Raw genomic sequence first — 27,901 nt, forward strand, 5'->3', positions numbered from 1 at the left:
AATCAGGAGCCGGAACTACAGTTTATTGGTTGAACTGGAGGCAGCTGTGTAGAAGCTGTTTCCTCCTCTCCCAGCGCCATATTGTGGGAGAGCAGATGCATAGAATAAGTCTTAATTTGAGTAACAGTCTAGTCTGAGTTGCTCCCCACAGCGGAAGATAGCCCAAGTCCTTGGGCCCCTGCACCCATGATTGAGACCAGAGGAGGCCCCTGGCTCTTGGCTTCAGACTGACCCTACCCTGGCTGTTGCTGCCATCTGGGGAACGGAGCAGTGGATGGAGGACCTCTCTGTACCTTTGCCTTTCAAATAGATAAAATAAATCAAAACAAAACAACACCAATAAAAAAATTGGAAAAGACACATTGTTATGTATTTAATAACTATTTTGGTAGCCTCTTTAGATTGTATGAATACACAATCAGTAACAATCAACGTAGCCCTACTAAAAGCAGCCTTTATCATTCACCATGAGTTACAATATTTTGCAGTACTTTCTAAATGGTAACTAGAAACAACTGTGAGGACTTTAAACTTTTGGTGAGTCTCAGCAGTCTGTCTTTCCTGAGTCCACTTTATTGAATTTTGTTTTGTCTTTTACCCTGATTGAATAAAGGTTAATTGGTTCTGGAATGCCTGGGGTGTTCTTAGGTTTAACTAAGCATTCAGTTTCAGAAGACTTCCATAAGCCACCTGGGCATCAGTCTTCTCTGAAAGACGCAGGACAGGAATCACCACTTGCCAACAAAGCTGCTTGAAGTATTTTCCTCATGAGGCCCTTGCTACAGTCCTGGACAGGACAGCTCAAGTGCAAAGTAAAGCCGATACCAGAAGAAATGAGAGCTGCCATAGCTTAAGAGTTTCAAGACCCTCAACAGCTACAATTTTCTATAAATAACAAATAGATAAAGCTTTCCCAGGGACATTTCAGATTGGAACTCTAGATCTCACGATTAAGAAATTTTTAAAAAAATATATGTGGGCAGCAGTGTTGCCATTAAACCACCACTTACAAGGCCATCCCAGCTGCTCTCCTTCCAATCCAGCCTCCTACTAATGTGCCTATGAAGGCAGAGGGTGATTGCCCAGGTACTTGGGCCTCTATCAACCATGAGGGGGATCCAGATGGAGTTCCTGATTCTTGGTGTCAGTTCTTCAATCTAACTAGAGCTATGAGGGTACTTCAAACAGTTCATGGAAAACACAATTAAAAGGTAATTTTATTTTGATGCAAAACATGTTTAAAATCCACGCAGTTTTTTCCATAATGTTCATTTTCACTGAACATCCTGAAGAACTTTTATATGCAAGGATTCAAAACCTGTTTTGCAACACAATAAACTTATCTTTTAGTCCCACTGTCCGTGAATTTTTGAAGTACCCTTGTATATGCGGCTATTGGCTACTGGACTGAACAGCACACGTACAAAACACATCTCAGAAAGCTTTGTGGCACAGAACTTAAGAAGTCACTTTTTCATTGCTAATGTATCACAGTAACAGTCCTTGGGCCCTGCACCCACATGGGAGACCATGGGAAGCACCTAGCTCCTGGCTAATCCTCCGCCTGAGGCGCCGGCACACCGAAGTTCTAGTACTGGTCGGGGCGCCAGATTCTGTCCCAGTTGCTCCTCTTCCAGGCCAGCTCTCTGCTGTGGCCGGGGAGTGCAGTGGAGGATGGCCCAAGTGCTTGGGCCCTGCACCCCATGGGAGACACCAGGAGGAAGCACCTGGCTCAAGATCAGCGCGGTGCCACAGCGGCCATTGGGGGATGAACCAATGGAAAAGGAAGACCTTTCTCTCTCTCTCTCACTGTCCACTCTGCCTGTCAAAAAAAAAAAAAAAAAAAAAAAAAAAAACCTCTAAGAGTGCTACAGGGTGTGTGAGCATGTAGTACTGAATAACTTTCACACAAAGTACCTCAGTAAGTCATAACTACTATTTGTAACCTCATTACAAAACCTACTGTGTACAAAAGGTAGGCACTTGCTTTGACAAAAATAGCTGGCTGAAGAGGCAGGAAAGATTTTTCTACCTTCTTTCTTTCATTAAAAAAGAAAAACAGTAACATCTAATTTCTGTAGGAAATCATTTTTAGCCATTGTTTTCAACCTGAAGACATGTTAAGCTAGCGAAAAGAATTAACCTAAAAAAAAAACTCTATGAAAATTTACTCTAATGCTTGGAATGCATTAGGTTAGAGGACAAAGGGGGCTTTGCAGAAATAATACAGTTTAAGGACACTGAATTAGAGATTATCATGCATATCCATGTGGGCAGATCTAATCACATGGACCCTTGAAACCAGAAAAGTTTCTCAGTTGGAGGCAGAGGAAAACAACTGAGGTTACAGAGACTGGAAGCATTTCCAGAAGGTTGGGAGATGCCACTCACACAAGAATCGCACAGGGAGTACAACAGCGAATGCAGGCAGCCTCCAGGAGTAGAGAAGTGGCCCCAAATGACAGTCAGCATGTAGATGGGGACCAAACTGCAAGAAAACAAGCGAGCCTGGAAACACAATCTGCCCAGAGGCTCAGTAAGGAGCACAGCCCTGCTGACACCTTGATTTTAGCCTAGAAAGACCCATTTGAGATTTCTAACCTACAGCACTGTAAGATAATAAACAGGCATTGTTTTAATCTGCTAAATTTGTGGTAATTTCCTGACTGCAATAGAAAATGAATACATGCACCACTTTTTATTTTACTCAAACAAAAGGCTCATTTCATTTCTAAATATAAGCAAAATTTATACACACCTATTTATTATTCTTATACAGACACTTTAACACACATTCATAACACACATTCATGGTTTTCAAAATATTCTAAAGGATGGTATATTTTTAAGATGGTTAACAAGGATCTAAGACAGACACAGTAACAGAGCTTAAAATTCAGCTTCATGAAATCTTTCTCTAGTCGCTGGTTCATTCATTAAGAACTCTGCCACTTTCTCACCTGGACAACACCATACCTTTAGATTAATGAACCCCCCTGTGTCTCCAAAGCAATATAAAAACCTAGCTCGCTGTTGCTTTTTGTTCTTATCTCCATCTGCTGGAAACATCTATGTTGCAATTCTTTCTTCAGAAAGTTAATGCAGCCCTTCTCTTTCCCGGTTCACTTTCCTGACTGGATAGAAAGTGCTAACATTCTGTAATTTTTCTTCACAGCTATACTCAACCAAAAAGTCTAAATAAATATCCATTAATATGGAAATGGCCAAGTAAAACCAGATCTATCCTCAATTAAATATTACACAGATTCAAAATTAGAGCCATGAAAATCAAATTTCTACTTTATTACATGGTTATGACATATTAACTGAAAGAATTTTTCTAAAGTTTAACCACTTTAAATATAATTGCATAAAAATATGCACATGCATTATAAAAAAAAAATTTAGCAGTGGTTGTATTATGAAAGAATGATTCATTTCTTTTTTCCCCAAGCTTTATATATTGGGACATTTTACCATAAACATTACTTGGCATTAAATTTGTAGCGCAATCCACATGCTGAAACTGCATCTCTTTTTAAGATTTTATTTATTTTATTTGAGAGTTAGAGTTACAGACAGTGAGAGGGAGAGACAGAGAGAAAGGTCTTCTTTCTGCTGGTTCACTCCCCAAATGGCTGCAACACTGGGAGCTGTGCCGATCTGGAGCCAGGAGACAGGAGATTCCTCCGGGTCTCCCATGTGGGTGCAGAGGCCCAAGGACTTGAGCCATCTTCCACTGCTTTCCCAGGCCATAGCAGAGAGCTGGACTGGAAGCGGAGCAGCCAGGACTAGAACCAGCACCCATATGGGATGCTGTCACCACAGGCGGAGGATTAACCCACTGTGCCATGGCGCCGGCGCCCTGAAACTGCATCTCTTAAGATATCCTATCTATTTTCTAAGTGATTAAGCTGTGACAATGATTCTACTGCAGATTTGAGGGTATGTGTTTGTGTAAATCTGTGTGTAAATTTTGGACCTCTTTCCTTTGAGGCACTTCAAAAAGTTAGTGGGCAGGTGAAAAGGTGTGTATACTTTGCCAAAAAAAAAATTTTACAATTTATGCACTGCCCATGAACTTTATGACCACCTGCACAGATTTAAAAACACTTCTGCACAAAAATAAACTTATCTTTGAATTCTAATTTCCAGGAATTTTTTGAAGTACCTTATGTAAACTTAAGGGACCACATCTATCTCCTCCCTTGTATACAGAGTATCTATTGCAATGCCTTTTGCACAATAGGCTAATTCTTAACAACAACAACAACAAAATGCTGACTCTTGACAAGTACATCTCTAGGAAGGCACTAACATTTTCTATACAGACGTCAAAGAATTTACAATTCAAAGGTGGTAAATAATGAGAAAGCATATATTCTAATTTATGAATATCTTATACAGCACTTGGAAAGCCTTCACAATAATCACTGAACTAAACGCTGTGTTGCTGCATATAGAAAAGGAAATAAATAGTGCAAGGCACTGCCAGAGACTGCAAAGAGATGATGAGAAAGAGCTGACAAACAGCTGAAGCTTGCAGACCACATTAACGAGGCCGAAGCCCTAGACTGGCTGAAGCCTCTATCGACTAAACCATTTTCGAGCATTTATATTCAGATGCACCACAATATTGCTCAACTTTCTAATTTCAAAATGAGAAATAATTTTAAAAAGAACAACAACACACACTGAGAATTATACCAGAAAAAAAGGCTGTCTGATGGAAGGTAGCAGTCTGACATAAAATTTGTGACAGTTTATAGAGGAATAAATAGAAACGTGTATGTACTAACCAACTCTACCACATTAGAAAAAGACATTTTACAAAAGTGATCTGTTATAACACCAATTAATGGAAGATGCCTTCATTATTTTAAATGATTTTAAAATAAAGGTCAGTATAAATATCTGTTTATAAACTAGGATGCCTTACAAGTGAATTCACGTGATACAGCCCAAGTCATATCTTGTGTTGCTAGTTAGTTTTATCTTTGAATACTAATTCATTGTTGGGCTAAAAGATACTAATGAAATTAGAAGAAATACTTTAACAAGCAAATGCTTTAAAGCAGCTGCTCTTTAAGGACAAGTCATCCAATAAGAGTACCTATTAAGATGATGTATAATCTGCTGCCCTCCATGCACTTCATTTTCTTGAAGAGGAAGGATAAAAGAGAAGATACATACAACTGTGGGGAGGCATTATTTTTAAAGAAAAAAAATCTAAAATCACACAACTGTAGTTATTGCATGTGAATACTGGCTGCTAGTCTTCCTTCCTAGTATCACCTGTCTACACTTCAGTAAGTGAGATGATAAATGAAAATAATGTTCTTTAAACATACATTTTTACTGGCCTAATACCCTTTTGTAAATATTATGCTATGGATATCATTAGGGTATTAGAGATACTTATTTAAAATAAACTTCCAGAGGTATATTCAGGGGAACATTGTTCAAGACCTTTATATATCCCTAAACTAAAACAGCAGCGCACTACACATTTCATCTTGGAAAACAGTGATATGTAACCAACGGGGTGACAAAAAAGTCACAATGAGATGCAGGCTCATCTGATGACATATTTAATAATACGCAATTTGGGGAAAGCAAAATGATGATTTGTACAAATTCTATCTAGCATTCTGGAATTTTACAAAACTTTACAAATCTAAGTAAGCTTATTTCTTCCAACTGAAAAGTTCCCAGTATTAATTTTGAAGAGTAAAGTCTTACGAAATAATTCATTTATCTCTTTTGAACGAAGAGAAAGGTGGTAGGTTTTCTTAATAAGAACTTCCTGAGGCTCCACAGCCAACTTTAAAAATAGGGATTATGATAACTGGTCATCTATCATTCTCAACTGAATTGTTCTGAGCTAGTTTGGGGTGGGTATTTTTCCTGGTGGGTAAGTTGCTGCTTGAGATGCCTGCATCCCACACTGGAGTGCCTGAGGTTAAGTCCCAACTCCACTTCAGAATCTACCTTCCTACTTGCATGCACGCTGGGAGGCAACAGATGATGGCTCAAATGGTTGGGTCCCTGCTATTCATGTAGGAGAGCTGGACAGAGTTCCAGGTTCCTGGCTTTAGCCCGTTACAGCCAAAGCTGGTGCAGGCATTTGTGCAGTGAACCAGTAAATGAGAGGTCTTTGTTTCTCCCACCTTACAAATAAAATTAACATTTACAAAAAATAAAAAGCTAGTCTGAAAAGTACTTTGTGTACTCCAATCAAAAGTTTGACTTCTTCATCCCATCCTTTTCTACATCTCTTAAAACCTCGACACTTCAGCTATTCTCTCTTGTTCCCAGAGTCCTCATTTCTTTCTTGACCTGTAAGTATGCTCATCTTTACAAGCTTATGGAAAAATAAAAACATTTTTTCAACCATGAAGCTCATGGATACAGTCCATGCTCCTTCCCTACCTCCAGAAGTAAGCCCTAACAAGAGCAGCCTGCACTCCCCCTATCTCCACAGCCTCAGTTCTCATTTACTCCTTGACTTCTCACAGGACTCATGCTTGCACCCGTACCATCACAATGTTATGGCTAAGTCCCCAGTGGCTCCACGGTGCATAATCCAACTGGCATTGCACAATTCTGTGCCGGGTTCCCTATGGCACTTGACAGTACTCATAGTCCATTTTTGAAAATTTTCCCTTAGCATCCTTGAAACCACTATCCTTTTGTCATATTTCTTCTTCATTCAAGATTCTTCCCTGGTATTTTTTTTTTTTTTACACTGGTTTCTCTTTCAACTCATCAGCCACTTAGTATGCCCATCACAGGTTACTTAAATACTGGTACTCTGCAGGTTCTACTCAGAACCATTTTCCTTTTTATTTCTGTCCCTCTATACACTCTCTCCCTGAATGACCTTAACCATTCCAGATTTTATCCACCACATATACAGTATATATGTATACTACATATACACTACTTACGTACTGTGATGATTAGGCAATGTCCCTGGGGTACAAATCTCACTCTTCAACAGTGGGTCTGGATTCAGCTAAGTACTAATTTCTCACAAGTATTTCAAGCTTAAAATGTCTGAAACTGCTGAAGTTAGCAGTCGGACTCATTCCCCAATCCCCTTGTCTTCCTTTATTCTCCTTCTTAGTTAATGACAACATCATTCCCCAAGTGAGATAAGTTCAGTCCAATCACAGCACCCACTGTGAGCCACTGCTGTGCTAGAAAGAACAGAAACCAAAACAAGTAAGGCATTGCCTCATTATTCAAAGAAGTATTACCATGAGGGAAACAGCTCGATTAACAAAAGTATGGACGTGGTGCTTAGCTCTGATCAAAAAGTTAACAGATTTTCCAACTTGTGTATGTCCCTTTCCCTCAAATAAGACCAAACATATGAATTCCTTGAGAACTGAGACTGTCTTTTCTTTTATTCCAAGCACATAATGGGTACTCAGTAACTAATGAATAGATGGATGGGTACTACTAATGAATTTAAAAACGTTGTATTTCCCTAAGATACTGAAGCGTAATGTGGTTCTGGGCTTAACTTTAAGAACTGAGTTCAAGAAAGAAAATCTGGACACATCATTTCTGCAGTTTCAAAATAACATACATCGTTAAGCAATGTCCTAGATTATCAGAATGACAAAGTGCTACCTAAATTCTCTTTGAATATTTAACTCCTGTAAAATGATTTGGGAATTTTTCTATATTGTCATTTTAGTTTTTATAAGTCTTTATATCATCTGCTAAACTATTTTTATTGACAAATTTAATTTAAAAGTACTATTCATCATGCTTCTCTGATCATTAGAGGCACAAAATGAAATTAGACCTAATATTCATCTCAGGTTCAAACCTCCTGATGTTCATCCCTTCTAGGTACCATTTAATTTACACAGTTCATGCAACTCAATGGTAACTATTTTTTCCTAACAAGGTTGTTGTTGGAATCTCTCAAACCAAATACTATTCTTTCTGATTTTGACTAAACAAAAGGAAGATTAAAAAAAAAAAACAACAACAACAAAAAACAAACACTACATTTGGATAGCCAAGAGACATTGCAGTGTGCTCCGAGGGCTTATCACAAGGCTACTTTGCAGAACAGGAAGTGTCAAACTATGCACATCAGCTGCCAACTTATATACAGATGTCCCAGACATGGTAATAAAATGAAAAACTGTTTGGCTTAATAATAATAAAAAAGCAACATCAGTTGGTGCATATTACTTGTAGCATCCAGCCCTGGTTGCCTAGCAACCACTCTTGAGTGAACTCCAGAGAATAAAAGCCCTAAACGAATGTACGGTTTGTGCAAGTTTCAAGGGCTCAAAGAGATATGTCAGTAGTTAATCTAAATTCTGGTTGACAATTACCATACTGAGATGGAAGAAGGAGAATCCATCATTATCTCACAAAACCAAGCATTAACTAGAGGTGAGATTTAGCCCTTTAGAGTGCTATCTTTTGAACCAGTGGTTTTACAGTAATGGGAGAAAAAAAAAACCTTTAACAAAATTATTCACAAAAACTTTATGCAGAAAAAACAACAAAATGTCACGGATACAATTTGCATTCTTTTTAAATTTTCATGTATCTATTTTCAATTTATTTGAAAGGCAGAGAGACAGTGAGAGAGACCCACTGCTTCATTTCCCCAAATGCTTGCAACAGCAAGGGCTGGACCAGGCCGAAGCTAGCAGCCAGAAAAATCCAATTCTCCCACGTGAGTGACAGAGACCCAAGTATGTGAGCCATCACTAGCTGTCTTCCAGGGTGTGCATTACTAGGAAGCTGGATCAGAAGCAGAATAGCTGGACTCAAACCAAGTACTCAATTTCCTGTCACCTACATAGGAGATCTGGATGTAATTCCTGGAGCCTGATGCAGCCTGGCCCAACCCCAGCTGTTGTTGGCATGTGAGGTATTAATCAGTAGATGAAAGACTGATTATCACTCTCCCTATCCCTCTTTTTCTCTCTACCTTTCAACTAACTAAATAAAACATGTAAGAAATAAAACAATTTTTAGAATAAAAATTATCAGTCTGGGAAATAAAAATGGAGCTACCACAAAGTAAAATCTGAATTTCTCATTGAAAAGTAACAATCTTAAGATTAAAAAGAGTAAAAAGAATCCATTGAGGGAAACACTCTTGGTGCCTGACTACATAAAACATGAAAATGTAGGTATGCGGAATAATACAATATTTTTAGAAACAGAAGTTTGTTACAAATACAAAAAAAGTGTTTCTCTGCTTTATATCTAAAGATTAAATGAAATTGGGAGATGCTATCAATAGATGACCAAAGGATACAGAGAAGTCAATCCCATTAGAATGGGTCCTAATAATCCCATTAGAATCATTCCTAATAATAAATGAAATGTGTATGAGCACAATTACTCATACAATATCTGTATGAGTAATCTATTTAATTAGCAACTGTCTTTGGTTGCTCCACCTTGTTCATAGTATGGTAACAAGGGATCTTGTACAATATGAGAGTTAAGTAGGATACAGTTGTGAAAAATAAATGTTTAAATCTTTAAGTGGTCCATATACTTTGACAAAGTAATTCCACTTCTGAAAACCTATCCTGAGGAAATGATCTAAAATGCAGATAAAAGTTTACATGCAGCATGATTTATGGCAAGGAAAAGAATTGGAAATGATCTAAATGCCTCCCAAGAGAGATAAATATACTCTGGTACAATCAGACTAGAATGGCATGTAGTCACTGAATACAATGGTTTTACAAAGATTTTAATAATAGGACAAAAATCTTACAATATTTATAAAAAATGGAAAAAACATTAAATTATATAAAAATATAATTTAAACACTGGGTTCTAAAACATCACAATGGGATAAAATATTAACCCTCAGTAGTAATGGTATGTTTTTCCTTTTCTTTTCCTGAATATTCTAAGTTTATTTTTTACATGATGAGGCTACATTGTTTGGAAAACAAACGCTCCTCCTCTCATCCATCCCAAAAAGAAGTATGCCTTAACCTTGTATTTAAGTAAATAACAATTCATTTGAGATCTTTGGGAATGCTAGTCATCTGTAGTCATTTTAACTTAAGCTTATCAAGTAATTCTGAATTGAAGCAAGAAAGAAAATGTAAGGGGTTTTACCCATTTTACTGCACTTATATTTAAAGCTTAACAGGGCTGTGCCTTCATATTACCTGAGGTGGTTGAGCAAAGGCTGAAGTCTCTCGTCAGACTGCACAGCAGGCAAGGACCTGGCTGTTAACTAAAAGCAGAGAAGAGAGTTAGTGAAAACAACAAAGGCAGAACACGGAACAGTACTGAATGTTAAATGCAAAATGGGGGCAGAGGCAGCAGACTGGGCAGTACTTAAGATGTAAGGAAATGTTTTTCTATTTTAAATCAAGGAATTACTACATAGAAAGCTAGTTTATTATGAGATTTAAACTTTAAACATGAAAACATGTCTTTAAGGACATGGGGTATGTCACTGACTTTAGATCAAAAGAAAAAAAGGAAGCAAAACAAGAGCGAAAGAGTAATCAACTCAGTTCATGAAAAATTTGGGGGTGGGCATTTGGCACAGTGCTTAAGAGACTTCTTGGGGCTCCTGCATCTCTTATCAAAGTGCCTGCATTCAAGTTTCAGCTCCATTTCAGTTTCCAGCTTCCTGCTAATAATACACACCCTGGGGGGCAAGCAGGTGATGGCTCAAGGATTTCTGCACTTCTGATATGTATGTAGGAGGCCTATATTGAGTTCTGAGATGCTGGTATCTGACTGGCCAAGCCTTGATTGTTTTGGGCATTTGATAAGGAAACTAGTGAACAAAGTCAACAAAGCTACTAATTTAAAAATATACTAAAGTGTGAGTCTGCTGCAATTTTAGCATATCCACGTTTCTCGGTATCCCTGAGCAATGTGAAGTCTAGTATTTCATGATTTATAAAATGCTATCAAGTTTACCAAATCTTAAAAACAAAACACTTTAATACTTGAACACATCCTGTATTTGTTAATGTTAAATCCCTCTATAAAAATGTCATTTCCCTGTCCATCTCAGAACCAAGTTATGGTTTAAAAGGATTAAAATGATTTCCCTAGACATCTTCTAAGTCAATTCTCTGAAGACAGAGAAAGACTAGGCTCTTCCAATCTCTTCTGTCAATCTATATAGCATGCTTTTTAATTAAATCTTTCCCAATAAAAGCAAACAAAACCACCAAACACCATAGTATTTCTAGACGCCTGTTCTTTCCACAGATCAAAGACTTCTCGTCCATCCTTTCATCTAAATCTGAGTTTTCATTCCCTTTTTCCTGTTAATACAACTCCATTCACAGTAGTTTCTGCCTTCATTCTTGCCTTTTCCCTAATTTATTCTCCATACCAAGGTCAGAGTGAAATTTTCAAAATGAACATTAACCTCTCCCCTCATTAACATCATTTAATAATTCCCTTGGGCTCCTAGGTTAATGTTATTACACCGGTCTTTCATCAGGCACTTTCTTAAAATTTCCCTTTTGGGCCTCATTACTGAAACAGTAGGCATAGATGAGTGACTGACTACACAGCTTCTGCCAATTGCCCAAGCACAATGACAGGTGATCACGTAGCTCCATAGCTCCAGTTTCTGAAACACATGTGTGCCAAATGGTTTGAGACCCCTCCATCCTTCTAACATATTTTCACATTTGAATCTCTAACTAGAATGATACCTATACCAGATATTAAAGCTCTGTAGAATTATTTCAAGGGAGATTTTGAGTTTTCCATGTTTTCCTTTCAATTTTTAAGACAATTAGCGTTTTCGAAAAGAACACATAGATCTTCATGTTAAAGAGATGAAGTAATAAAGTTATGACAAAACTCCTTTAAAGTGGCAAAACCCTCTGCTGATCTTTGGTTGACAGAACACAAACTTAACTATTTCTTCTGAAATTTCTCTCCAGGTGAAGGTAGCTACTACTCGCATCCAGTGGATTATGAGGGATATTACATCACTGGCACTTGCACCATTAACAGATATTTAATAAATATTTAACTGTGACAAATCAAGAATTTCCAAGTGTGTAATTCCATTAATTGAAGAGAAAAGCAAACCACAGCTCTATCTACACTTCACATAACACTCTCTAAATCAAAACTGAACTAAATCATAACCACCAGTGTTAAAAAAAAAAAAAAAAGGCAATATAGTCAGCATTCCTTATCCATGGGTTCAACATCCACAGATTCAATCAATCAGAGATCAAACATATTTGGATCTGTACTGAATATGCACAGAAAATTTTTCTTGTCATTATTCCCTAAAAAATCAGCATAAACACTATTTGCGTGGCATTTATACTGTATTAGGTATTATAAGTAACTGAGACATGGTATAAAGAATCAAGAATCCAGGAAAATGTGTACAGGTTGCATGCAAATACTATGCCAATTTATTGAAGAGATTTGAGCATTCAGAGATTTGAGTGTCCAACGGGTCCTGGAACCACTCCTTGTGGATACCAAGGGACAACTGTACACTATCAAAACAAGACTTTGAACATTAAAGACTTTTAGCATCTCCTATACAACCGGAATGGACTATCATTCCAGACTAAATACATGTTGGTTTCCAAGTATGCTTTAGGTTTTTTTTATTTTTATGGAAAACATAACAATGACACCTAACTCACCAAGAATGAAAGATCTATCACAGTTTACATCTGTGAAGCCCAAATTGAGTTGTCTGAGTTAAGGTCATTTCACAGAAACCGTAGTCGAAGTTGGCATAGCTTACAGCTGATTTCATGTTGTTTAGAGGCTAGAGGTCAGTTAAGATATTCTTTCATTATTAGGAACATACCTAGCACCTGGATTATGAAATATAAATTTTGTGCTGTTTTTATAAACACATAAAAATAAATAAATCTCATTGGAAAGATAGTATAAATGAGTAAGTCTTGCATCTTGACATATATTTGGATACCAAAAACATAATTTCACCAACTAAAAACTCTCCTTTAATGTCAATAAACACCACATGAATTCAAAGGCACAAGATACTGTAATAGAGTCTGTAAATGTCTGTTCCACTCCTATCACTTTACATAAAGGAAGAAACCAGTTTCTTCAGGCCTCAAGCAGCTACTTGTTGGCACACACACAGTATCTGAGATCTGGACCCAGACAGCACAGCATACTCTCCTCTGCCTCACTACCACTGGGACAGAACACTACTCATTGCATTTGAACTAACTAGACACCTTTGTTCTATTCCAAAGGGTTTCTGTATCCTCTTATTCCTTTGTTCTCAAAACAGGGCAGGACTCTTCAAGATTCATTTCACACATCAACTTTTAGTCTTCCAGATTACCACTTTTTTTTTTTTTTTTTTTTAAAGGGAAAGAGTTTACTGGGACTAACCTAACAGACCGGAGGGAAGTGGCAAAGAAGGAAAAGAGAGAGGAGAGCGTAAGAGAGATCAAGAGACAGAGAGAGATAGACAGAGAGCTCAGGAGATGAGAAAAAGAGAGCCACGTGTTCAGGAACAGGTCCTTTCAAAACCGTGCCAGAGGGTGGGCAGGGAAGTAGGAGTAGGGAATCCCATTAGGATGCGGATAGAGCTTGACACCAGTGGTTGGGGGCCATGTGGTCACTTGGCTTTCAGCAGTGGTGACGGGGGGCTAGAGCCTAGGATGATTACCACATTTTTTCATGAAAGAGTCTTTCACATAATTTGGGATTCGGCTCATACATTGCCTCCTCATAGAGACCTTTCCTAACCAGCCTCAGAAAAGCAGAAACTTTCTCGGTGGAAATCCTCCTTATTACACAAACATCTAACAACATTTACGTCCATCAGAAATCATTTTATTTATTAATTTTCTCATTTGTGTCTTTCTCCCCCTACAAAATACAAGCTCTCTCACAATGCAAGGAACTCTTCTATCTTCCCAACCTTTTTCCTCCAATCACTCAGAAGAGTATGCATAACGTCAATAACAGGTCCACCAATAGCAAATATTCCCAAGAGAGGCATGAGTTCACAAAACTCTGACCTTGGAGCCAGCCCTGTAGTTCTGCGGGTTAAGTTGCCACCTATGTTGCTGGCATCCCATATAAGTGCGAAATTGGCTACTCCACTTCTGATCCAGCTCCCTGCCAATGCTCCTGGGAAAGCATCAAAAAATGGCCCAAGTACTTGGGCCACTGTCACCCATGTGGGAGACCCATCCATGTATGTGACAACTCCAGATAGCGTTCCAGGCCCAGCCTGGGCCACTGTGATCATTTAAGGAGTGGATGGATGTATCTGTCTCTGGAATTCTGCCTTTCAAATAAATAAGTAAATTTTTTTTTTTTTTTTTGGACAGGCAGAGTGGACAGTGAGAGAGAGACAGAGAGAGAGAAAGGTCTTCCTTTGCCGTTGGTTCACCCCCCAATTGCTGCTGCGGCCGGCGCACCGCGCTGATCTGAAGGCAGGAGCCAGGTGCTTCTCCTGGTCTCCCAGGGGGTGCAGGGCCCAAGTACTTGGGCCATCCTCCACTGCACTCCCAGGCCACAGCAGAGAGCTGGCCTGGAAGAGGGGCAACCGGGACAGAATCTGGTGCCCCAACCGGGACTAGAACCTGGTGTGCCAGTGCCGCAAGGTGGAGGATTAGCCTAGTGAGCCACGGCGCCGGCCAAGTAAATCTTTTTTAAATGGAAGGAAGGAAGTCAGGAAGGAAAAGAAGGAGTTAAGGAGGGTCTGACCTAGACACCAATTCTTTGATCTTGCTTTTAACAAATACGATCTATCAACTAAGAGGAAGCACACACATTTTTCCCTATATTTTCAGCTGAAAGGAATACCAAATGACCTTCCTAAAAAGAAGACAAGAGCTCTACTAAATCCAGTCAAAACTGGAGCTCCCTGGCTCAAAACAAACCAGTAGTCCAAAACACATAACCCAAAACTCAAATTATATATGTACTATAAATTTATGCAAACATATAAACTCAACATGAGCTTGAGTATGTGTAAATTTAGAATAAGGACATACTAACTCATGAAAGTCCTATCAAAAAAGCAATTCTTCCTTCTAATTTGTATCTCTTTGGATTTGAGTGGGGGGGAGGGGGGTGATCACTAAATGAGAACTACAGATAAAACAAATACAAAATGAAGATATATTTTCCAAACAGTATTAAAAATATTAAGACACAGCAAAAGTCAAAGTCTTCTACAGAGAACACTCATAAAAAAATAAAAAAAAAAAAGAAACAACTATCAAGGCTAACAGTGCTTCAAAAACTTGCATAACGTAAATGTCAGTGTAAATGTTACTCATTAGAGTAAGACTCATTTATGACTTAGACTTATGTAAAGAAACAGCATTTGTAGCATGTCTAGAAACACACCAGTTCCAAGGCACAGCTAGGAAACAGTACAGAAATGAGTATGAATATCTGCTCTTTAGAGTACCTGCCAGTAATGCAACATCCCGTAGTTGGAGCAAGTCAATAAGAGAAATAAGGAATGCTGTTAATAGGTTCACAAGCTGTGTATCACTGCCTTTAAGATATTACAGAGTTTTTAGAGACAGAACTCAGCCAAAAGCTTCAGTTTAACTCTTTAATGCACTCCCTAAAATAAATGAATTTCATTTCTGAAAATATGTCCCTTAAGGAAAGCACTCTGCTTCCAGCTGTGCAGCTTAATGCTGCCCTCAAAACCCTAAAGAGGATTTTTCTGTCAGCCAGTTGCTATTTTGCAACATAATTTTTAAAAGGGGAGATTAACGGGCTGGTAGAAAGAAAACATTGCTCATGTTGTTTTTTTTTAATATTTATTTATTTATTTGAAATGCAGAATTACAGAGAGGCAGAGGCAGAGATAGAGAGAGGTCTTCCATTTGCTGGTTCACTCCCCAGACAGCCACATAGGCCATAGCTGCAACTATCCAAAACCAGGAGCTTCTTCCAGGTCTCTCACATGGGTGCAGGGGCCCAAGGACTTGGCCATTCTCTACTGCTATCCCAAGCCACAGCAGAGAGCTGGATAGGAAGTGAAGCAGCCAGGACTCAAACCAGTGCCCACATGGGATGCCAGCACTGCAGGCAGCGGCTTCACCCACTATGCCATAGCAACGGCCCCCATGATTTTCTTCTTCAAATCATGTACGTGAGATGAGTTAAATAAATCAGTAAACGCATTAAATGGTTCTTGAAGAGTCAACAGACATCTTGAAAACGAAGGTGGCTCAATCAGTTCAAAATGAAGAACAAGAGGGTGATTTCATTTTAAAATAATAAATCTCTTCTCTGCCCTGCTCACCCAACCCTGGTTAAATTAAAACACATAAAAATGACAGGAAAACAATGCTCACTTGGAAAATATTGCTCAATTTTGTTCTCTGGTGTTTTTACCCTCCACCACTCACAAAACTCAAGAGGAATGAAAATACTGATATCAGAGTTGTACCTTACAGAAATCCAAGATGGATCATCTGTGCAAGTCAGGAACCTTTGCTTTGACTGGTATTGCTCTAAAACAGTACTCTCTCCCAAGGATATGAGGGCAGAGGCAGTTATGAACATTTGCAAGACAAAGAGAGCCAAATGTATGTGTTTTTCAAATGAAAACCAAGTGAAGAATATTTTTCAAAATGCCTTCACCCTCTCATTTCACACAAGATTTGAGATGGCTCCCACTGCATCGTGTAACTCCCCAGGAGTACCAACTCAAAATACACCATGCTGAACAGTTTCTACTAAAGATACACATATATATTTCTTCATATATTCTAGGAGACACACAATTTACAGAGCAAGAGAATAATTTTTTGAAACCAAAAAAGCAGGAATTTATTTAGACAAACCTCACAGTAACAGAAAGATCCAGCTTTAGAGGGAACAGGTTGCTCAACAGAACTATTCATTTATGACTGGGACCAAGATAGATGTCAAATAAAATTAACTTTTACATGCAGCTGCTCTTTTAACTTCATTGATTTTAACCGCGGAAAATCCTGTGTCTTTTTGAACTGCATTTTCCTATAATAGCAACGGATCCCAATTACAAACCCCGAACTGTGAGATTCTGCATTACGTTCCCCCTTGCTCCTGGAACCAAATTTGTTCTGTTTCATGTTCTCCCTTGGCAGGCCGAGAAGCTGTTCCTACTAATCATAATGGCCTCATGCTCAGATGCCCACAGCACTTTTTGTGTTTTCAGAGGGCTCTCACACACAGATTATCTCACTAGATCTTCAAGCAGAGGAGCTGGTTTCGTCAGTTCAACATTTTAGTACGTGGAAATTTCTCTATCAGCTGGCCGTAAACATGATTTGCAACAAGCAAGCTCTAAAACCCAACCTGTGATCTTATCAGGCAAAATGCATAGATTCCATTTAAGTTCTAAACATGCCCAAGTAGTTTCATTTCCAAAGAATATTAAATAGTGTCAAGTTAACAAGATATTTCCAGTTCAAGGGTCTGGATGATATGAGGAAAGGAGAGAGCAAACCTGGGAATAGTGCAGGCAGACATCCCAGGGCTGATTTTTGATCATGAAATCTATGGCGCGAAAAGAAGCTTGTTATTCAAGGGCTAACCTAAGCACCTCACTGATGCTCCACAGCATTTAGAAATGTAAAACAACTGCTTGAGCAAGGCAAAAAATGATATTAAGAAATATGCCACAATAAATGTTCATGGATCGCTAAATATTCTCCCTTTAGTAAAACACTCATAAAAGTAATTTTACTTGTAGAACATCCTGATAATTTTGGTTCAAAGTTTTGAAAGTATTATAGCAAACAGTATCACAATTAGATTTCTTAAACGCCAAAGATCTCACACTTAGCATTCAACATGTTTTCTTTTCCACATTGGCACCCAAGAGATTGAACTAACAACTTTTCATTCAGTCTCTTAAAGGATTGCTCTTATGGAGTAAGACTGCAGCAACACACCTAGCATTCCTGGTGTTTTTATAACACATCAGGCACTCTGGTAGGAGTTCTATATGGACTCTAATCCTCATAAAATCCCTAACAGTGATATTAGCTCTGAGGCTCCCCCAGGGCTTCTCAAACTGTTCAGCCAAAGGTATCTGGAAGATGTAACTTCCTTTAGTCTCCTTTAGTCATCTTAAAAATGATTAAAAATTCACATTGACTCTAGAACACATTATTCTTGGTTTTACTACAAAAACTTTATTTCAACACACAGTAAAACTGTGTCACTATTATTATATGGCTTGGTAAGTAAGGGACACTCACAAAGCTTAGGATGAAAAAAACTATGCAAGAATATAAAAAATATATAACAAAGTTTTTCTTTTAATTTCACTTTTCCACCAATTTTTGAAGTACCCTTCCACTTACTGCTTAATATGTTTAATAACATAAACTAGGTCATCTTATCACTTTAAAGAATACAATACTACATTATACTTTTTTTTTTTTTGAAAGGCAGATGACAGAGAAGAGGACAGAGAGAGAGAAAAATCTTCTATCTGTTGGTTCACTCCTCAGACGGCCTCAAAAGCAGGGGCTGGGCCTGGCAAAAACCAGGAGCCTGGAATTCCACCTGGGTCTCCAATATGGGTGGCAGGGGCCAAGTACTTAGGCCATCTTCTGCTTTCTCAGGTACATTATTAGCAGGGATTTGGATTGAAAGCCCTCTGATACAGGATACCAGTGTTGCAAGTGGCAATTTAACCTGCTATGCCACAACCCTGTCCCCAGTTTTCCTTCTTACAGCTTCCCTAATAGTAGTAGTCTCTGATGTGGAACTTTTGAGGTTCAGAACTGGCTGAAATGATGCTGGATTTTGGTATAGTTCACTATGTTATTTCCCCAAACACAGTTACAGAGATAGAAATGACATTTGTTTTAGCCATTAAATCTTCAAGAGTTGGTTTTACAAAGTTCACAGAAAACGGAATTAAAAGTTTTAAGTCCACTCATACAAGAAATCTTCAAAAAGCTCATCAAGATGTGTATATTATGAAAAATTATGCATGGATTTTTATATCAAATAACCTTATCTTTTAATTCTACTTTCCACAAACTTTTGGAAGCATTCTCATATATTCAGCACCTACAAATCATTTAAAATTTCATATTGTTCATTCATTTAATAAACAAGGTAATAATTGAAATTCTGAAGTTTATCACTATTAATATATTGCCATTCATTATTTTTATCTCCCAAAACATTTATATCAGTTTATCTAAATACACATTTTTCAATTTCTTTGCTAGCATAAGAATACACCCTTATCTGGGTTTTCCAGAACCAATCTGTTCCTTTACTGTTTATGGAAAGCATGAGTATTTTGAACAAAACTTTATAATGGTGGAAGTTTCTTATACTCTTTCTAAATATGTATATGAACTTTACTAGGTACATTGGAGTTGCCAACCAGATCTACACTGTCTTCTAGTAAACAGACTGCCCAGACAGAAGAGTGCCTTTTGTAGTTCCTGTTGCTTATCTCTTGTAAAGAGCATGCTCCGTGATTGCTCTAACTTCCTGCTGAGTCTATTTCCCGTACCAAATAGCAGACATGTAACCTGCCCACTACCTTGGCAATCTGACCTCTTTTCTCAACATTACAACAGTGTACCACAAGTAATACTGGACAATTTTAAACATCATTTATTGCACACTACACTTAAATATGTTCTTTATTAAATAATCTGAAATGAATGTCAAAAGATTCATAAGTGCATTTCATTACCAAAGTGAAGAGCTACAGAAGGGACAAGTGTGTAAGCATACACTTTTGTTTTTCTACAACTCCCACCTCACCTCCAGCCCCAATTTGGATTTGGGAGTGGAGATGGGAAAATGGAGAATGAAGCAAAGGAGATGGTCAACATCTTTCTCAATGCTCAGAGACAGTGATCAGTCCTTGGAAATGCACTCAAAGAACCGGAGGGCCTAAGGTTATTAAAAACAAGTAATCGTCAAGGATACACAGATTTCCATTTCTGCACAGCTAAACCTCAAACCACTGATCCAAATGTATATTCAAGGATGGTAGCCCCAGATGGTTAACAACATATCTCTAATGTTTATGTTAACAGATGCTGCAGAGTATTCATTTGCTTAGTATTTCAACTACTTTTCCTTGCCTCTGTGACTTAATTTTCCCTTGCTGTCTCAGGGCAACATGATGCCTTCCCTGATAGAGGCTTTGCCAATGTAGATGCAGCAAATGGTCTTGGTTATGTATATAACAGCTCAGCATGCCCCTACCTCATCCTGCTCAAAACTCTAAGGTAGGGACAACGTAAAGCAGGGATAAAGTTTAAAATATAAATTTCTTAAGAGTAAACATTTTAGCATATCATATTTGTAAAACATCCTTTGATGTTGAGACTTTTAAAGTTGAGACTTTTAAAAGACCTTGACATACATTTGACTGATTGCTTTCCAATGACATTATTTCACACTTTCGGGTACAATCGGGCTGATCATGTTTGATGGATAACCAGACAAGCAAAGGACAAGTCTGAGCACTCACCATCCTTTATATCTGACATCTTCATGTTTTATTACATATCCAGGGAAAAGGGAAAGGAAACAAAAACCCAAAGACTAAGTTCCAAAAGATCCCACTACACAAATTGTTTATTTTGAAACAGCTATGATCTTTAAATAAAAGCATACTTTGTTGCAACTAAAGAATTACTGAGCTAACACAAGATGGAGAGAAAGGAGAAATTCACATTTATATTTTTTGGTTCAATTTTGTTTTCTCCAAGAAATGAGAAAGGAATGAATGGTCACAAGATCCCCTGCACTGTAGGAAGGCCAATGGCCAAGTCTGAATTTACCTTTTCTGTTATTAGTACTTGATTTATTTTCTCCTCAGTTTGTTCTTTTCAATCAAATGTAAATGAATGCCAGCATGAAGTCAAACCTATCCTAAGATGCTTAAATAATATCATCACATGAATTATCAAACAACTGACAGAATTTTAAAGTCAACCACTGAGTTCTTAAGAAAAATACATTAACATTACCTAAAAGTTCACTATGCATTTTTAATTAAAGACACATCATTGTAAACAGATGGGCAACACAAAGACTTAAGGAAACTGACATTTCCAACAACAGACTATGACTTTTCACCAATATTCCAGCTGGAAGTCAAAGACAGATGATTTATGGCCTCTGTACAAGGGAAGAATGGAGATGCTCTTCACTAGTATGATGAGCAAGAACAAATTTGCAAAAAAAGACCAGAAATTCAGTTGTCCATATTAAGTCAGAACTGCCAGTTAGACACTCAAGCAGAACTGCTGGACTTAAATAAAACCATAATATCAATGAAGCCATCAATCTCAGAACACTTTGTAAATTTATGTGTTTCTACCCATAATTTCTACCCTGAAAACCAAAGCAATCAAGTTAAATCTTAAATTTTTAGTACTCCTTTTTATCTTTAGCTAACTAGATATACTATCACCAAATTCTAAGATTTCTTAACGAAATAAAAGTCTTCAAGGCAGCTCATAGGCTGCCAACAATTCTTACAGTATTGAGCAGTGATCTGATTTAGGGATATTTTGACAATGCTACAGCTACAGTCACACATGGTTACTGAGTTATTGAAAAGTTAATGCGAACTATGATATAGTGTAAACTATAAACCAGTATTCTAAAATTTCACAGACAAAAATATATAAAATAGCTCAGTAATTCTGCATGTGGATTATACGTTAAGTGAGAGTAATTTAAATAATATCAAGTTAAATGAAATACAGATTAATTTCTTCCTTCCAAAACTTTTTTTAATGTGGAAACCCAATTTCAAATTACATATGGAATTTATACTATATATCTATGAGAGAATTTCTACACTAAAGAAGACTATACCTTCTTGCTGGTACAGAAGCAGTGACAACATGCTTTTCAAACAAATTTATATCCAGAAGCATTAAAAATGTGCAATTTAAAAACCACTGGTGCATATTTTACTGTTAAAAATGGAAAATCATCTATTTTACATCAACAGCTGCTAAAAACAAATTTCTAAACAATACAGTGCCAATACAAAATCAAAGACAACAGCATAAAAATACCCAAAAAAAGTAATACTGTGCTTTTTAAATGAAAATGACATCATCTTCTCCCAAATATTTATACAAAATTAATCTATCACAATCTGCCACCCTATATCATTTCTCAGTCAGAAAGGTTGTAAAGAAAATAGATCCCTTTTTATATTTAGAAATATTTTATCAAATGCAATATGTACTTATTAATTTTTCACAAGTTTAGAAACATCTAGATGATTCCCCTCATCTCAAATATGCAGAATAACTGAGAATCTCAGAGCTGAAAAGATAATTTAGTCTGATTCATGGTCCTTTGAGGATAATCTATTTCTTTTAAGTTTTCAGATTTCTTTGGGCTTGATATTCTTCAATTTCACTATAGCCTACTAGGGTGTGAATTTATCTTCCCTGTATGGTATTTTATTAACCCTTTCAATCTGCAGTCTTTTTCTTAGTTCTAAATAACTTATCATCTTTTTTTTAAAGATTTTATTTATTTTATTTCAAAGTTAGAGTTACAAACAGTGAGAGGGAGAGACAGAGATAAAAGGTCTTCCTTCTGCTGGTTCACTCCCCAAATGGCCGCAACGACCAGAGCTGCCCGATCCGAAGCCAGGAGCCAGGCACTTCTTCCTGGTATCCCACATGGGTACAGGGGCCCAAGGCCTTGGGCCATCTTCCACTGCTTTCCCAGGCCATAGCATAGCAGAGAGCTGGACTGGAAGAGGAGCAGCCAGGACTAGAACTGATGCACATATGGGATGCCGGTGCCGCAGACGGGGGATTAACCTACTGCACCATGGCGCCAGCCCCAACCAACCATCATTATTTCCTCAAATATTTTTTTCTTCTAATTATGGTTCTGTCTTCTGTGAATTGTATTGTTTAAATGCTGGCATAACTAACTCTCTACTTTTTATTTCTTAGTTTCCTATCTCTACTTCTACTTTTCCTTCTCTCCTCAGAGTTACTCAACAAGTTCAATAATTCATTTTTACCTCTATCTACCCTGCTTTTCTGATTTATTAAGTTCCTTGCTTCAATTACCATATTTGTCATATCTAATAGTCCCATTTTGCTCTTACGACTTCTTGTTCCTCAGTACTAATACAATTGTTCTTTATAGCTTAGTACATTTATTATGTTTGTTTTAAATTATGATCCATATGTTCTTATAATTCTGCTTCATGAGGTCTATACTACAGTAATTCCCCCTTATTCTCGGGGACTATGTTCTGAGACATCCCTCCTCAGCACCTGACTAAAGTCACAGACAGTAGTGGGTCCAATATGCACAATGTTTTTCCTGTACAAATATATCTGTGATAAAGTTCAACCTGCAAATTAGACTAAGAAATAAGCAAGTATAAAGAAATACAATGATTACAACAACATGGTGATAATAATATAGTATAAGATTTTCAACATCGTTACTATTGTACTTTGGGGACATTATTAAGTAAAATAAGAGTTACTGGCATATAAGCACTGCAATTCCATTAGAGTCAATCTAATGACTGGGATGACTCTTAGGTGACCACCCCTCCAGTAGTGTAAATAGTGTGAATACACTGTACAAAGGGATGATTCATGCTGGTAGGAGGATGGGGGGTGGGGGGGATTTCATCATGTAACTCAGAGCAGTGAGCAATCTGAAATACACACATTGTTTATTTCTGGAAATTTCCATGTAATATTTTTGGACCACAGCTGATCATGGGTACCTGAAACCACAGAAAGTAAAATGGTAGATAAAGGAAGACTCATATTCAACACATTAAGTGTTTTCAATCGTGGCTATACTCTCCATATCTTGATTTTGGTTTGTGAGGTCATATTCACCAAAATAGATTGGCTATTAGGTCTAGAAATACGTATTAAAATAGACAAAACACAAGCCCTAGTATTGTTCCCCTGGTGCTTTCAATAGGATAGGGGGAGCCAAAGGAACTAAATAACCCCTCTTATCACACTTCTGCCTGCCACTAGCTAACTTTTGTGGAAGAGTTTCTCCTTTAGAGTCTTAGAAAACAGCAGCGCTGGGAGAAGGCAATCTAAGTAGGGTTTAACACACAAGCTCCAGAAGGCACGCGTGCCCTGGGGTAGCTGGCTTCTGTCTGTTTTCATCAGCTCCTCACTCCGGCAGACCTTTGTGCTGCCCTGACATGACCCTATGACATCAATTTCTATGGCAGAGGGGTATGCAATTATGGTCTCAAGGCAACTAGAAAAAGCCAGGTCAAAAACAAAATTTAAAAGGAAAAAAAAAAAGCTTAAAACAATTTATCTTCTCCCGATTCCTCAGGCCACCTTGTACCCTAGGCTAAAATCATCTACACATACACACCAGTTCCCAACCACCATAGTTACCCCTAGATTTCTCATGGTTATTTTAATATTTCCTCAGACTCATGCTTTCTTCTTCGTTCTGTGGTTTCTTCATGGTTAGTTTTGAGAGAAGTCAACACCCACATTAACTTTCTATCTTGATAGAATCCCAAGTACTTTAACAAAAGAACCGCTCCCAGGGCTACAGTTTAGGAAACGTGTATAAGGAAACAGAATTACCTCTAAGATTATTTATACTCACTGTCATCAATTAATCCTTTTAGAGTAACATACATTCTTAAAAATACAAACAAATCTCTCATCCAGTTGTCAGACTACTATCAATAATTAAGAGTACTTCTTAATACAGAGTAGGACGGTGCAACACAACTCCTAACCATGAGATATTTCAGCTACAACTTCAGTACTGCTGGGAAGGGCAGTCCTGCAGTTTGTCGCCTCTGCATGGCCAAATGAGAAAATGCCATGAGTACTAACATTTCTTTACGGAGATAAAGAGCTCTTACAGTCTATGCTGGGCATATTCTTAGAGAAAATGTTTTCCTGTTCCTGGACTGATGTTTATTGCTTTGTTCTGCTTATGCGCATTGCCATATTGTACCTGGCAAGCCTCACTGCTATAACTGGTGGGGTGGGAACAGAGTCCTTCATCTGCACCACCAGAAGGGTGTGTGAGAACCACCTCTTTACATTGGGTCAGACAGGGAAGCCAATACTCTGAAGTTGATTCTGCTGTGTCTTCTCTATGTGAGTAGTATTATTCTGTAAGTGCTATGTAAATTGTTACTTTTAAAAAACTATTTATTTATTTATTTAAAAGGCAGAATTAGAGATAAAGGGAGAGACAGACCCTCCAACTACCTCTTGACTCCTCAGATGGTATCAATGGCCAGAACAGGGCCAGCCTGAAAGCCAAAAGCCCAGGACTCCATCTAGATCTCCCATGTGGCTGGCAGGGGCCTGATTACTTAGGCCATTCTCCACAGATGCATCAGCACGGAGCAGGATAGGAAGTGGAGGGGCCAAGACTCAAACCAGTGATGATATGAAACACTGGCATCACAGGCCACAGCTTCCAGTACATCACAACCCCAACTCCAAATTGTACTTCTTGATGACCCTAACACCTGCATAGTACGCAGTGGATTGACATCCTAAGACTGTTGCTCCTGGTGGGAGATGATTTTACTTGCCATCTTCAGAATCACAGATTTTCTTAGTGAAATGTCCACTATTTAACCTACATTTTACTTTAGAAGAAATTATCCAAAAAAAAGGTACAACTTTAAAACCTTAGTATATAGATTCTAACGTTTTTCCAGGAACATTGCTTTCAGTACACACTACACTAAAGGGAAGGAAGGTGGGTAGGAAGATAGGACTTGGGACTGAGACCATAATCCTGAGAAATCTCACTTTCTGGGATTCCAACCAACACCACCACCAAATCCTACATCCTTACTGCCCAATCATTCCAGTGGGATTGCTTTTTCCAACCATTTCCAATACAAAATTAATAGTAGGCTTGCTCTGATGCTATCCAGGGGTTACCTACTAAGATTTTAATAAGACAGGAAGGGGAAATCAGAAGTCAGATAGAAAGAACACAGTAACAAATAATGTAAACCTGAATATAAAGTCAGAAGCACATAGAAAAAAGTCCTAGACCTTACTAGATGTATGATCTTCAGATAACTACTTGGTTCCTTAGTGCTTCAATTTCCTCAATCCTAAGGTTCAAGTCTCTATCTTACATGGGTACTATAACAACCAAAAATGACAAATGAAAGAAACATGTAGACAAATTCCTTCAAATATGTATTAGTAAATATGTGCAAACAATGGGCTCTGTGCTAAGAACTAGAGCTACTAGTACCAACTACTACTAAAATTTCCACCATCCCCATTACTGTCACTTCCATTATTTCAAATAAACTGACTGAGCTTCATTCAGAATACGCTTATCACCACTGAGACAATTACCTTAAAAGTACATTTACTGAATCCTCAATTATTTCAGTTCCCAAATGGCTCAGTCTACTTAAAAAAAAAAAAAAAGGAAAAAGAAACCTATGTGTGACTATGTTATCTTTAGTAAAATATTATCTCTACAAGTTAAACATGTTTGCTTATTATTTCTAAAAATACTGCTTGCAATACATAAAAATAATATGGGCTCCAAATCTCATGGATCAAAGAAACTTAGCCTCAAATAAGATATAGATCACTACTTTTTTATCACTATTTTATGCCAAAGAGTTCTTAAGGAAAAAATATATTCATTACCAATAAAGATGATATATCACATAACCAAACTGAAGAACAAAAACCATATGATTATCTGAACATGTGCAAAAAAAAGTACTTGATGAAATATAACAGCTTCTCATGAAGAAAATCTTAAGCAAACTGGGTATAGAAGGAACATTCCTCAACACAATTAACACAATTTATTTCAAATCTACAGCCTGCATCTTACTGAATGAGGAAAAGCTGGAATCATTCCCACTAAGATCCAGAACCACACAAGGATGCCCACCCTAACCATTACTATCAATACAGTCTTGGAAGTTTTAGCCAGAGCCATCAGGCAAGAAAAAAAAATCAAAGGGATACAAAATAGAAAGGAAGAAGTTAAACCCTATTTGCAGGTGACATGATTCGATAGATAGATAGATAAACAGACAGACAGAATCCAAAAGACTCCATTGAGACACTACTGAAACTCACAAAAGAGTTCAAAAATGAAAGGATATAAAATTAACACACAAAAATCAATAGCATTTGTTTACACAGACAATGCCATGGCTGAGAAAGAACTTCTAAGATTAATCCCATTCACAACAGCTACCAAAAAAAGTAAATATTTTGGAATATATTTAACCAACAATGTCAAAAATCTCTAGTATGAAAATTATAAAACACTAAAGAAACAGAAGAAACAAAAAAAATGGAAAAATCTTCCATGTTCATGGATTGCAAGAATGAATACCATCAAAATGTGCATACTACCAACAGCAATTTACAGATTCAATGCAATCCCAATCAAAATACAAATGACATTCTTTGCAAATCTAGAAAAAAAATGCTAAAATGCATATGGAAACACAAGAGACCCAGAACACCTAAAGCAATTTTACACAACAACAACAACAACAAAAAGCCAGAGACATCACAATACCAGATTTCATAAATTTGACAGGGCAGTTATAATCAAAACAGCCTGGTACTGGCACAAAAACAGACAGTAGACCAATGGAACCAAATAGAAACTCTAGAAATTAATCCACACATCTACAACCACCTTATCTTTGACAAAGGAGCTAAAATGATTCCCTGGACCAAGGACAGTCTTTCCAACAACTGGTCCAGGGAAAACTGGATCTCCATGTGCAAAAGTATCAAACCTTACACAAAAATAAAAATCCACTCAAAATGGATCAAAGACCTAAATCTGTGACCCATACTATCAAATTACTAGAGAACATTGGGGAAACTCTGCAAGATATTGGCATAGGCAA

The 27,901-nt window shown here is 37.6% G+C and overlaps 1 protein-coding gene across 4 annotated transcripts in view; it reads right to left on the minus strand.

The window, feature by feature from the left end:
* Nucleotides 1-27,901, minus strand: part of PRIM2 (DNA primase subunit 2) — a 365,751-nt gene that overhangs the window by 120,858 nt on the left and 216,992 nt on the right. For all 4 annotated transcript variants that reach the window (XR_007922941.2, XM_051854615.2, XM_051854614.2 and 1 more), the window contains one exon: nucleotides 10,182-10,249. Coding sequence is in view for 3 of the 4 variants with exons in the window: in XM_051854615.2 (XP_051710575.1) it covers nucleotides 10,182-10,249 (68 nt within the window). In the remaining variant the exon portion in view is untranslated. The remainder of the gene's footprint in view (nucleotides 1-10,181; nucleotides 10,250-27,901) is intronic.

The sequence above is a fragment of the Oryctolagus cuniculus genome, chromosome 5 (genome assembly GCF_964237555.1).
Source record: "Oryctolagus cuniculus chromosome 5, mOryCun1.1, whole genome shotgun sequence".
Lineage (NCBI taxonomy): Eukaryota > Metazoa > Chordata > Mammalia > Lagomorpha > Leporidae > Oryctolagus > Oryctolagus cuniculus.